This window comes from Mustela nigripes, chromosome 3 (assembly GCF_022355385.1).
Source record: "Mustela nigripes isolate SB6536 chromosome 3, MUSNIG.SB6536, whole genome shotgun sequence".
NCBI classification, from domain to species: domain Eukaryota; kingdom Metazoa; phylum Chordata; class Mammalia; order Carnivora; family Mustelidae; genus Mustela; species Mustela nigripes.
In genome coordinates this window covers 106,687,390-106,700,177 of record NC_081559.1, presented here as the reverse complement: position 1 = coordinate 106,700,177, position 12,788 = coordinate 106,687,390, and the positions used below count along the sequence as shown (strand labels likewise).

General features: G+C 39.9%; 1 protein-coding gene across 1 annotated transcript in view; it reads right to left on the bottom strand.

The window, feature by feature from the left end:
• The window catches only part of CNTNAP5 (contactin associated protein family member 5), an 831,640-nt gene extending 829,010 nt beyond the window's left edge, over positions 1–2,630 (bottom strand). The window contains exon 1 of the mRNA XM_059394484.1: positions 2,404–2,630. Within this exon, the coding sequence (XP_059250467.1) occupies positions 2,404–2,485 (82 nt within the window). The 5' untranslated portion in view covers positions 2,486–2,630. The remainder of the gene's footprint in view (positions 1–2,403) is intronic.
• Positions 2,631–12,788: the final 10,158 nt, after the last annotated feature.

Below are 12,788 nucleotides of genomic sequence, written 5' to 3'. Positions count from 1 at the left end.
TATCTCAAAAAATAAAAATCTTGAAAAAAAATTCTCCAAGTAATCTGTATACTTATACAAATTGACTATTTGAAAGGAGATTTATCTTCTTCAATACATGCATATAAATGTTCATGGACTGTAGATAAATAGTATATCAAAGCCTTAAATTTAATGGATAAAGTATGTGGACAATTGAAGTCGGGAAGAATTGTGAAATGCTAATGTTTTTCTCTTAGAGGTTCTGCATCACTGTTTCTGAAGATCACCGAGATAAACTGAGTTGAGAAGTAATTTTCTGCGGCCATGCTACTGAACTAATACATTTTGTTCACCATAATAAAAAAACATTCATCATTATTCTTTAAGAACACTGACCCTAAAATATTTAGCAAGTAGCATGCATTCAATTGAATTGTTGATTGGAAATAAGAAAATTAAACTGTCACTGATGAAATACTAAAGCTCATTACCACAAAGTTTCATTTGAAATGTTGAGAATTAGCTTTATTGCTGCATCAGTAATGATAAACATGAGTCTTAAATCCACGCCATTTAGGTTTTATGAGCATTATTAAAACATATTAACCATAATTCAGTTAATTTACACAAACTGGCATTCTACAATTTATTTATTTCCTTGCTCTTAAGAAAAGGTGCTACATAAGGAAGTCCCAACCATATTCCTGTAGGGTATGTTCTATCTATTTTACCCTTATTCCTCGCCCCACCTTTATGGATCTTCAAAATATTCACTATTTCCAGATAGGTAAATGTGCTAACGGAAAAACAGCTCTTTTGCAGCTATACCTTTGCATCATTAGGACAATACTGACCTCTAGTGTTTTAGGAGGTAGAGAGGCTAGCTCAGCACCATGCCTAACTTCCTCTAACTAAACCGCTTAGATGTTTTTCTAAAGCACTATGGGAACAATTTCACTTAAGAAGAGGAAGAGGAAGAGGAGGAGGAGGGGGAGGGGAGGAGGAGAGAGGTGAGGAGGAGGAAGAGAAAAGAAACATCAGATTCTAACCTTGTCCTACCTATTATCTGAAATGATTTCTATACTAAGTCCCTCTGGCTCCTCCCTTTTAGAGAGGTTGACCTCACTCCTTTAGAATAGAAACTTTAATACAATCTTTATAAGACATTACCACTAAGGATGGATTCTGAACCTCCAAAACTTCCAATCACAGAAACACTGGCTCTTTTTTGGACCATTTTCACTAAACAACATTTGTCTAATTGTCTTCCCTTGAGGAGCAACTCTGGGTTGAGTATGAGTATCTCTTACACCAGGTCCTCTTGAACCTGAGTGTGGGAAGTGATGTAGAGGGACTCACAAGTACTAAGTAGTCTTTCTATCTTTCTCTTAAAGTGGTGTTATGTTCCAGTACAGTTAAGCATTTCAGAGGTTCCTGGGAGTTGGGAGGTAGCAGACAGAGGAGCAAGCCCAGAAACTCAAGGAACCTTGATAAAACATCTCTGGAAAAAACACAGATGGCTTAATTGCGTTCTTTCTCATTTAGGAGTTTCCAAGCTGGAAAAACTTCCCTCTCTCTGCCTAGAGAGGCAGCTGAGCAATTGAGCTTGGACCTCTGATGGCTCTAGCGATTTATTCAACTTTGAGGAACTGGGTTCTTTAAATACACAGTGCAGGTGGTGGATCCCCAGGTGTCCAGCCTTCCTGCCTATTAAATTAAATGCCCTGCACTTGCTGAGGTTAGAGCTTGGACGACAGAGTGTACACTTAGTGCATACTCATTATGTGTTCTTTGGCACAAAGATTTTGGGGGTGGAGTGTGCATCAAAGCTCTTCCTCCTGTAACAGGGGCAGCCATTGATCTTGTGGTTTGACTACATTGGGCCATGACTCTTAGGCCAAAACTCCCAATCCTATTAAACCGATGCCTATTGGTTGCAGGATACCCCAACTGAAGCCTCCTGCCTACGGGAGAGCTGAAAGCCATGTCTAGTGAGGTACTGGGTATATTGCAAATCCCAGGCAGCCGCATTCAGAGATGAGCCACTGTCACCGAGTGCGGTGGCTGGGAGCATCTCTATCTCTGGAAGCTCAGCCTTCAGTGCATACAATCCGAATCCGGGGCCCTTCTCCGGAAAAGCTTTGGCGGAGACCAGGCAGGCGAAGAACAAGGACCTGGTGTGAGGCACGGGGAAGAGAAACCTTCCCTTCTCCCCCGAACTTTGCGATTCGGGAAAAAGGGCAGGAAATTCAGCGGGGCTGGCTCATCCGAGCTCTGCTAACTTTTGGGATGGTTTGAGTGCTAGAACCACACCAATCAGCACTTCCCCCCTTCCTCTCTGTTCAGGGCAGTCACAATTGAACATGCTTGGACAGCTGAGTGTGTCTCCCCAACGCTGGCGTTTCCCATCTCACCTACCCGCCCCCAGCTCCTGGTACTCACAATTTGTCGCTGTTAATCCTAAATGCCACAAGCCGGAGAACAGCAAAGTGAAAACGCTGGTCAGCCTTGGTACAGAATCCATTTCCCCCGAGTAAGCGGTCCCTCCCAATCGAATCCCAAATTCGCAGGCGCCAGCCGCGGCTTCTTCTTCTGCTCGCTCTCTCTCTCCCTCTCTCTCTCCCTCTCTTCGGCACCGCCTGACCCCCTCCCACCCCCCCTAGGAGAGGCACTCGCGGCTTCACTCCATCCCGTGTCCAGACGCTCCACCGAAAAGGTAGCGGGCTCTGCCTCTGAGCTGCGGCTGAAGCTACGGTCCCCGCAACTGCCGCTTGCTGTACTCGCCCTCCTCGCCCGCCTCTTCCTCTTCTCCCCCTCCTTAAAGGTGCAAATCCAAAGCCCGCTGCAACACGAGGCGCCGAGCCCGGCAGACAGCCCCTGCACCTCGGCCGCCGGCGCTGGGATCTGCACCCGGGCCGGCCGCTCCTTATAGGCGAGCTAGGCGCGCGGCACCGCCCCCGGCCAGGCCCGCCCCGCGCTCTCTTAAGAGCGGTCTGGGCGGGTCCTCTGCGCGCTCCGGCGCCCTGGCTCCAGGCCCCGCGCCGCGGCGGTGCGCTCCGGCGGCCGGGGTGGGGGTCCCTCTCCCGCGGGCGCGCCTCGATCCCCTCCCTGCGCTACCCTTCCTCTGCCTCCCCACCCGCCCTCGATGGGGGGTGCAGCGAAGACATTTCAACCAGGTTTTCCAAGAACATTGCTGTCCGAGTGATGCTGAAAGGAGTTGGAAGACAGAACACATCAGCAAGAGCGAATTTCCCATGGAAAGCTTAGCAACGAGCTAACGAGATGCCTTTTTTTTTTTTTTTTTTTTTTGAGAGGAGAGGGAACACTTGAATTATTAAATGATGAGCGATTTTCAACCCCGTGTTTATTTCCTACTTGGCCGATGGGTATTGATGATATAGGGATTTCTGGTTTAACTGTTTGACGTTACAGCCGAGTCCCTGGTCTTCAACCCTGCGCCCCACTCCGTCGCTCGCACTTTTAGGGCGACCACATCCACACTTCGCTCTTAGCTGTTAGCATGTAGCTTGGGTCGAGTACTGCAAGGTGTTCAGGGCTTTACGTTCCCGAAAGAGGGAGAGAAAAATTCGGTCTCTCAGTGACAAATGATGGGAGTCAGGCCGGGGGTCCTGGCTGGCTTCTAAGATTGGAAATCTGGGCCCGCCTTCACCCCCTACCCCCCACCCCCGCCATGGAAGAATTAAAATTTAAAAGGGGGTAAAGAGTAGTTCTGGTTCCTTCCTAGAAGCTTCCTGTTGGAAATTCTGGTTCTCTCTTTGGCTTCTAGTTTACATCTGGGGATTCTCCTGCTTTACCATAAATCAATTTTATTTTGTTTTTATTGGAAGCTGTCAGAGAGCTGTCAAACCTTAACAAAATGAGAGACCATAATGATTTCTCCTACGTGAAGCTTAAAATTAAGTTGGGGTAGAGTCACTTCAGAGGAAGTGGATGTCTCCTCTTCCCCCCACCTCCACCCCCCTTCCCCAGGCAGCAGCAGCGCCCAGGCAGACTTATTTCACATTATAGATTCCTGACAATAACCTTTGGTCTTCCCCTATCAGATGAACAGGGAATAGCGGATTGAGTTGGGTTTCATGCAGCTTCTGCGTGAATCTTGAGGTTAATAAGTGCTTTTGGTTAGGACTGGACTCTCTGCTCTGGAATACTAAAAGGTAATTTGAATGACAATTGGATTTGTGACACCATTATTTTATCAAAGAAAGAATTCTGTCACTTAAAATGACTCTCTTGTCTGTAAACTCCTCCTCCTCCTCCTCTTCTTCTTCTTCTTCTTCAAGATTTTATTTATTTGAGAAAGAGAGAGCACCATTGGGGGTTGGGGATAGGCAGAGGGAAAGAGAGGAAGAGAGGAAGAGGAAGCAGACTCCTTAGTGAGCAGGAGGTAGGGCTCAATTCCAGGGCCCAGAGATCATGACCTGAGCCAAAGGCAACCAAATAAACCACCCCAGTCAGTGCACTTTGTCTATAAGCTTCTAACTGAAAATAATTGTTAGCTACTAGATTCTTGGGCGACCAGAAGAGTTCTCCAGCTTAGGCTTTACCTGTGGAAGAAGAGCCATCTCCAGGAGATGGTGAATCACATCAGATGAAAGCTGAGGTGATCCAAAAATCTGTGGGGTTCAAAGAGGTCTGAGTAAGGAGGGGGCCTGGTGTTCAAAGTCAAGCTGACCAGGCCTGCCTCTCCTTCTACAGGGGGCCCCAAGCAGCTGCCACCCATCTTTGGCCTTTGAATATTTCAGATAAAAAACACCTTCGTGGCTAGTTTAATCATACTAGAGAGTCTAGAAAAAATACGCACCATTGTCCAGGTTTATATGTTCTTTAACATTTAGATATGTTTTAAAAGAAATAAAATAGTACAAATATAATTTAAGCTGCTTTTGCATTCTTGACTTATCCCATTTATTTCCTGTCATACCTAGAAGTAAACACTTTCTTTTTCATTCTTATACATTATGTTTTTATACATTTACCACAAGTATTTACATCCCTAAACAATATATGGTATCACTTTGGTTGTCTTTAATCAACATATAAATGGTATCATACTGTTTCATTTTGCACCTGCAGTTTACTCAAAGTTATACTTTTTGAATTTATGCATTTGGATACATGTGGTGCTGATTCTTTCATTTTAACTGCTGTATTATAGTTCATTTTATAAATATGCGACTTTATTCATTAATTCTACTGCTTATGAATCTACAGACTATTTCCTGTTTTTTGTTTGTTTTGTTTTGTTTTGTTTTTTAGGGGTGGGAGGGCAGACAGAGAGAGAGAATCTTAAGCAGGCTTCATGCCCTTTACAGAGCCCTATGCAGGACTGGAGCTAATGACCATGGGATCATGACCTGAGCCAAAATCAAGAATCAAAAGTCAAAGTAACTGAGCCTTACAGATCTCCTCCAGAGAATTTTTTCTTTTTTTCCTAACATAAGCAATACCCTCTTGTACCTGTCCCTTAATATTTCCCAAATATGTACTTAGGAGTCAAATTTCTGGGTCATAAAGCATGCTTATTATCCTCAGCTTTAGTAGGTCTCTCCAGTTGCCCTATAAAATGATGTTAGCAGTTTACTCCCCTTCCCCCATAGCAGTGTGTGAAATTTGCCCTAGCTCCATAACCTTGCTGAAACTTTAAGACCTCTCTTTTTACAAATGGGAAAATGATACCCAGGGAATACAAACTTTTTGTTCAGTGAGTAATGCTCTAGGGCATCATCCTACCTTGTCCACCAATCCAAAAATATTAGATAAATAATTTTTTTTAAATTATGGAAGATGTGGGCTTCATTTCATGTCACAATGTCTTAAAATTGAATCTACCTATGTCAATAAAATGTGCTTGAAATATATATTAAAAGACAAGCAGGGAAATTGTTATGTGAAGCTCCTAAACTGAATAATCTTCTAGATATTAGTGAATATTAGAACTCTGCATTTAGATGCCCATATGCAAACCTAGTGTATACTATATAAATTGCACCTAATTTAAAGTCCTATTTACAGTTGTAGCTTTTTTCTCTCTCTCTCAAATACACCTGTTCTCAAAGCAACTTTGAGCCTTAAACAGCAGATATTTGTCTAAGATTTGTTAACATTTCAGCAAGAATACTGCAGCTCTGAATGGAGCGAGGGGTAAACAGCTGTTCCTTTTAGACAATAGTGTAAACAATGCCATCTTCTGGGGGCATTTTGCCAACAAGTTTTTATTAGCTGCAGAATATTAATCACTGTTAAAACTGTTCTCAGCCAGACTGATATTTACCTTTTGAAATTCTTTTGTAAACCTTTTTGTTTGATAAATCCACCTTTCAAATGCTGGAGTAGAAGGTAAATAATCTATCAGTTTCCTCGATGTTGCTTTATGTAGAAGAAGAAGAACTCATACTTGCAGAGTGCCTTGCTTTGAAGAAGCTTAAAAATTATGCATAGATAGAGCAGATTGATTGCTAACAGGAAATGGGGGGAAACAGATAATTGAAATCCTCAAATGCCTGAATTTTAGAATGATAAATCTGAGCATCTTCTCAAGACAAACTTTTGTCCAAAATATTAAAAAAGGAATGACTTGGACAGGCTTTGGTGTTCATGTCCCTTTAATTTTCCCTTGGGTCCTTCTACTTCTTTCCCTTTAATAGAGCTGAAGGGAAAGAATCATAATCAACTGGAATCTTAGCCTTGGTATATTCAACAAGTGGTTTGCCTCATGGATTTTGTAATCCTCCTGTGAGGCATGTAGGAGGTATGTTTGGCCATCTCCATTTTACAGATGCTATCCTAAGAGGAGACAGATATTGACATGTTAAGTATCATACAGAATTAACGGCTCTCACCCATATGGTACTTTAAAATGAAAACCACTCATCTTTTTTCCTTTATCTTTTGAGAGCTAATAGGTCAAATTCACTGTGACGTTATTGGTGCCTGTCACATATAGGGGAAGAGTTGGCATTGATCACAATAGGCTACACTGTTGTGAGTATCAGTATTCTGGGGTTATTTCAGCTTCACATATTTGTGGTTAGTTGTAAAGAAGGAAGGATGATTTCTGCTGCCATTCATATCTTTAAAATAGAGTTTTTAAAAATAATGATGTGTCAGAAAGTTAATTTAATATTTATCCTTTCACCTTTATTTCTTAAAAAAAAATATATATATATATATTTTAAAGAAATAATTTTTTTTTTCTTTTTTCCTCTTTGGAGCATGGAGTCAGCAACATGCTATACCTGAAGGGTGTAGGAAATAAGAAAAATGTTCCTGCTCTCTTGGAGCTAAAAACGATTTGGAAAAGTATGCTGTAAACACATTAAAAAGTTAAGGTAACAGTACAAGTTAGCATGTGATTAAGTGCCAAATGGCTCAGATACTAAGTGTGATAGGAGATTTTAAGCGGACAAAGATTACTTCCCCTGGGAAGGAAGACCTGCATTTGGCATAATGAAGTAATTCTCTCTTCATGGGTGAAGGGATTTGAATCACCCTGGGCCATGGAGATTGTTATTCAGATTAGGTTAGGTCAGGTAGCTTTGCCTCATAGGAAGTCACATTTTAGGATCATGTAGGCAGAATTCTACTTTTACAGGATGGGCTTTTCTATTCAGGCAAAGAGACCTCAGCCAAAGGCGGAGTACAATTCACTTGAGTCTCTCCCCACTATTTTTCTCTCCTTGTGCCACTTCACTTCACACTCAGTCTCGTCACCACCATAGTCATCCTTGACCTCAAAACTAGTTATCTTCTAACATCAGTCTCCTGCAGATAGAACAACCCTTTACGTACTTTTACCTGAAGTGCAGGTTTCTCAGCTGGTAATATGTTGTGCTGTTTACACATATTACTCTTTCTTCCTTCTATGGACTACGTCTTCCCAAATGGCTAATTTTCACTCACCATTCCACTCCAAATTCAGCTACCACATCTCTCTTGAATTTTTTGGTGATTTCTGTACAATGTTTTTCTTCACGTGTGTTTTCCTAACTCTGAGTAATTTCTCAGGAGTAATTTATCAATGAACATTAAATTCTTAGTCTTCAGCATACATGCAGGCTTTCAAATAAAATATATATATATTTTTATATTCAATATATTTTTATATTAAAATATATATTTTAACATGTATATATATAAGTGTGTGAATATATATGTATACATATATTTTTTATTTGAAAGCCTGCATGTATATATGTATATATATACACATGTGTATATATAAATTTTTAATATATATATTTTAATATAAAATATTAAATATTTTAATATAAAAATATATTGAATATAAATATATATTTTTTATTTGAAATCCTGCATGTATATTTTAATATGTAAATATGTAAATATGTATAAAAATATACATATTTGGAGCATGGAGTCAGCAACATGCTATACCTGAAGGGTGTAGGAAATAAGAAAAATGTTCCTGCTCTCTTGGAGCTAAAAACGATTTGGAAAAGTATGCTGTAAACACATTAAAAAGTTAAGGTAACAGTACAAGTTAGCATGTGATTAAGTGCCAAATGGCTTATATAAATATATATATTTTTATTTGAAAGCCTGCATGTATATATGTGTATATATATATATATACTTTTTTTTTTATTGACAGAGATCACAAGTAGGCAGAGAGGCAGGCAGAGAGAGAGGAAGGGAAGCAGGCTTCCCGCTGAGCAGAGAGCCCAATGTGGGATTCCATCCCAGACCCTGGGACCATCACCTGAGCAGAAGGCAGAGGCTTCAACCCACTGAACCACCCAGGCACCCCTCAAAAAATATTTGATGAATGAATCATATTAGATACAAAAAGACCTTGTCAGCTTTTTAAAAGGCTACATCTACCCCCTATTTTCACCTCTATTCACCCACTGCACCAGAATTCAGAGGCTCCTTTGAGGGCATTTACTCTTATTTTCCCTGTAAATCAAGATGTCAATTACATGCAAAATCAATAGGAATATAGTTTAGGTTAGTATCTTTATAGTTCATTTTTCCTAGACATATATTTCTCAAATACTTGGATTTATTTTGGGGGGAGGAATCCACCCTTTAAAGTATTCATCTAATTATATTTGTACAATCCCAGCTGTGCCGTATCTGGAAACATATATCAAGAAAAGGATTGGGAGGGGGGTGGAGGATTCGGTGAGCCTGGTGGTGGGTATTACGGAGGGCACATATTGCATGGAGTACTGGGTGTGGTGCATAAACAATGAATTCTGGAACACTGAAAAGAAATAAAAATATATAAATAATAACAACAAATAAAATAAGCTTCAAAATACAGTTGTTTAAAATAAATTTAAAAAGAAAAAGATTGGGGTACCTGGATGGCTCAGTTGTTAAGCATCTGCCTTCAGCTCAGGTCATGATCCCAGGGTCCTGGGATTGAGTCCCTTGTCAGCCCCTCTACTCAGCGGGGAGTCTGCTTCTCCCTCTGCCCCTCCCTCCAACTTGTGCTCATTCTCGCTCTCTCTCTCTCCCCTCTACGTAAATAAAATCTTAAAAAAGAAAAAGAAAAAGGAGAAGGATCTCTCTTCTTCACTTATTGCTGGCTCTTTCTGAGGGGAATCTTCCTTACAATCTCTGAGAAGTTGTTTGTGATATATATCATATTTCAGGATAAACTTGTTTGGAGTTTAATGAAAAGTTCTGAGCTCAGAATCAGAAACCCCAATCATTAGCTTTGACTTTGCAGCTTACGAGGTACAAAACCCTGAGTAAATAATTTGGTCTTTTTTTGTTTTGTTTTTTTTTAAAGATTTTATTTGACACAGAGAGAGAGATCACAAGTAGGCAGAGAGGCAGCCAGAGAGAGAGGGGGGAAGCAGGCTTCCTGCTGAGCAGAGCCTGATGTGGGGCTCGATCCCAGAACCCTGGGATCATGACCTGAGCTAAAGGCAGAGGCTTAACCCACTGAGCCACCCAAGTGCCCCTAATTTGGTCTTTTGAGAGTCAGCTTTTATAACTGTAAATTGAGATAATTTCTGGTTTAGGTATTTTGGCATAGTGAATATAATCATACATGTAAAAGCATTTTTGTTATATATGCACAAGTTATAAATATCATGCCTTAGTCCAAAGAAGACAATTTAGTCAGCCTCTAACCACTGGATTTCTCATGCATTTTTTTTTTTTTTTAGATTTTTTATTTATTTGTCAGAGAGAGCGAGCGAGAGCGAGCACAGGCAGACAGAGTGGAAGGCAGAGTCAGACGGAGAAGCAGGCTCCCTGTGGAGCAAGGAGCCCGATATGGGACTCGATCCCAGGACGCTGGGATCATGACCTGAGCCGAAGGCAGCTGCCCAACCAACTGAGCCACCCAGGCGTCCCATTTCTCATGCATTTTATTTGCTAGTTCATCCCTGAAGTAAAAATGCATGTAAGTATCCAAAAACATTACCTGTTCTATGGGAAGTACACATAATTCATTATTTAAAGGCATCACAATAATTAAATTAACCAACATTAATTTATTGAGCAACGTTGATGTGCCTAGACATGTATTATTTTCTTTTGGTTAAGTAGGTGTCCTAGGGTGTACCTGAGTGGCTCAGTGGGTTAAAGCCTCTGCCTTCTGATGAGGTCATGGTCCCAAGGTCCTGGGATTGAGCCCAGCATTGGGCTCTCTGCTCAACAGGGAGCCTGCTTCCCTTCCTCTCTCACTGCCTGCCTCTCTGCCTGCTTGTCATTTCTGTCTGTCAAATAAATAAATAAATAAATAAAATATTTAAATAGGGTCCCTAGAAAGAGTTGGCTTGGTCCAGTCTTCACGGTTCTTACACTCCTCTCAATTTCAAAATAAGAAGTTAGTGTATATAAACATAAGTAATGAATGTTTACAGGTGAGAAAACTCTAAGTTTATGGTTTTCCAGTCCATTGAAGTGACAGATATTATGGTTTCTTGACCAACAACCATTTGCAATTTCTTCCTTGATTGCAAAACAGGCTGTCAAAAGAATCATGATTTGACTAAGCCTTTACAAGTATATTTCCCTTTGAGAGTGATTATGTGATGTTTGCCTTGTGGCCCAGTTCTGAACAATAGTATTCAAGGGGAAGGAGAAATTTTTTTCTCCCAAAAGGGAGAGAAGCATGAATAAAAATCCTGTTATCCCCATTGCTTTCCCACAGCATGGTTACTATCTCACAAGGGCATAAGGTTTGTAACTCCAGTAGCCAGCTTGGGAATATGAGGGGATGACCAGGACAATGACATGGCCAAAAACAGAGACATGTCATGGGTATTAATGACAATACGGAGTTATTTCTACTCTGGAACAATAAATGTCTGTATTGTTTAAGCCACTGCTAGTTAGGTTCTCTAGAGGAAAACAGAACACATATTAAATATCAACCTGCAGTAGGCATTATGGGTTTGTTTTCTCCTCTTAGAATTCATGGAAAAATTCTGAAGGAAGTATCATTAGCTACATTTGGCAGATAAGGATACTGAAGCTTGTGAAAATTAAGTAATATTGTCCAAAGCACAAAGCTATTAATCAGAAATGGTTCTGATTTTAGAGTTTTGGTTTATCATGCCATCACTAGTGCCACAAATGTTTAGAAATGAAATGCATATATTAATCGTGTGTGTGTGTGTGTGTGTGTGTGTGTGTGTAACTTGCCCATTTACTCTCCAATATGACTGACAATTTGATTTCTATGATTAAAAAAAAAATTATTTGGGTTACTGCTGGCCTGCTTCTACGTCTCAGGGAACAGCTGTCTCTAAAGCCAGCTTGCTATGACTAACTTGGTTAAAGAAAATTAGTGAAGAGCAGAGGTAATCTCTTCAGTTCCAGGTACTCACCTGATCTTTAAGTCAGTCAGTCTGACATCTGAACATAGGATTTGTGGTAAGTACTACTATGAAAACTCTTCTACAAAATTTAAATTTCTTTGAAGGTATATTTTTCAGGAAATACATTATTTGGAAGGAGAAAGAGCTGATTTCAAAGGATTATTTCATTATGTAACCTAATCCCTAGCATTTATGTCCTTTTGTCCCTTTTGCATTTGAATCAGCATAGAAAATACAGTGAAAACATCTATAATTTGCTTTTTATTGGCATTTCTAATAAGGTAGAATGAATGTTAGCCTAGAGCCAGCAGGGGGTGTGTTGACTAGTGGGAAGAAAAAAAAAACCCAGAGCAGATTTGAAGCAGCAGTGTGGGAAACTGTAGGTTACTGAATTATTGTTCATTTAGGGGAAGGTAGAGAGAGGATGCTAAAGAAGGTAATGTAATAAAACCAAATCTGTTGATGACTTTCTTTAAATTTTTCCCTACAACTCTGATATTATGTCTATTAAGAAATCATGCATGACCAAAAATAATAAAAGTTTATGATCAAGCATATTGAATAAAATCCATTATATTTAATTATTTTTATCTTTATTAAAAAAATAAATATGCTACCTCTCTCTTTCAATAAAAAACTTAGAGTTTTTAAATCACTCAAAGCTGTATAATTTAGAAAAAAATTTCAGTGTTTCATATGTGTAGTGAAATGGACATTTTCATTATGTATTTTTTTCTATATAGCCCCATTTTTATTTTCCGTATAAGTCACATCAATCACTATCTAATAAATATCCTCTTTCTCCTAGCCCTGTTTGAGAAACTTCACATACTGGCTTCATTAAGGATAATCTGCAGTTTTGAGGAAATTGTAGTGCAGTTATGAAGATGAATGCCTCAAATTGCAGGAAACTCCCTATATGGTAAATAAAATGTTTCTTTTGTTTTAGCATAAAAGAAACCCTCTTTTAAAGGTCAAAATAATATGTATGTATGACTTAAG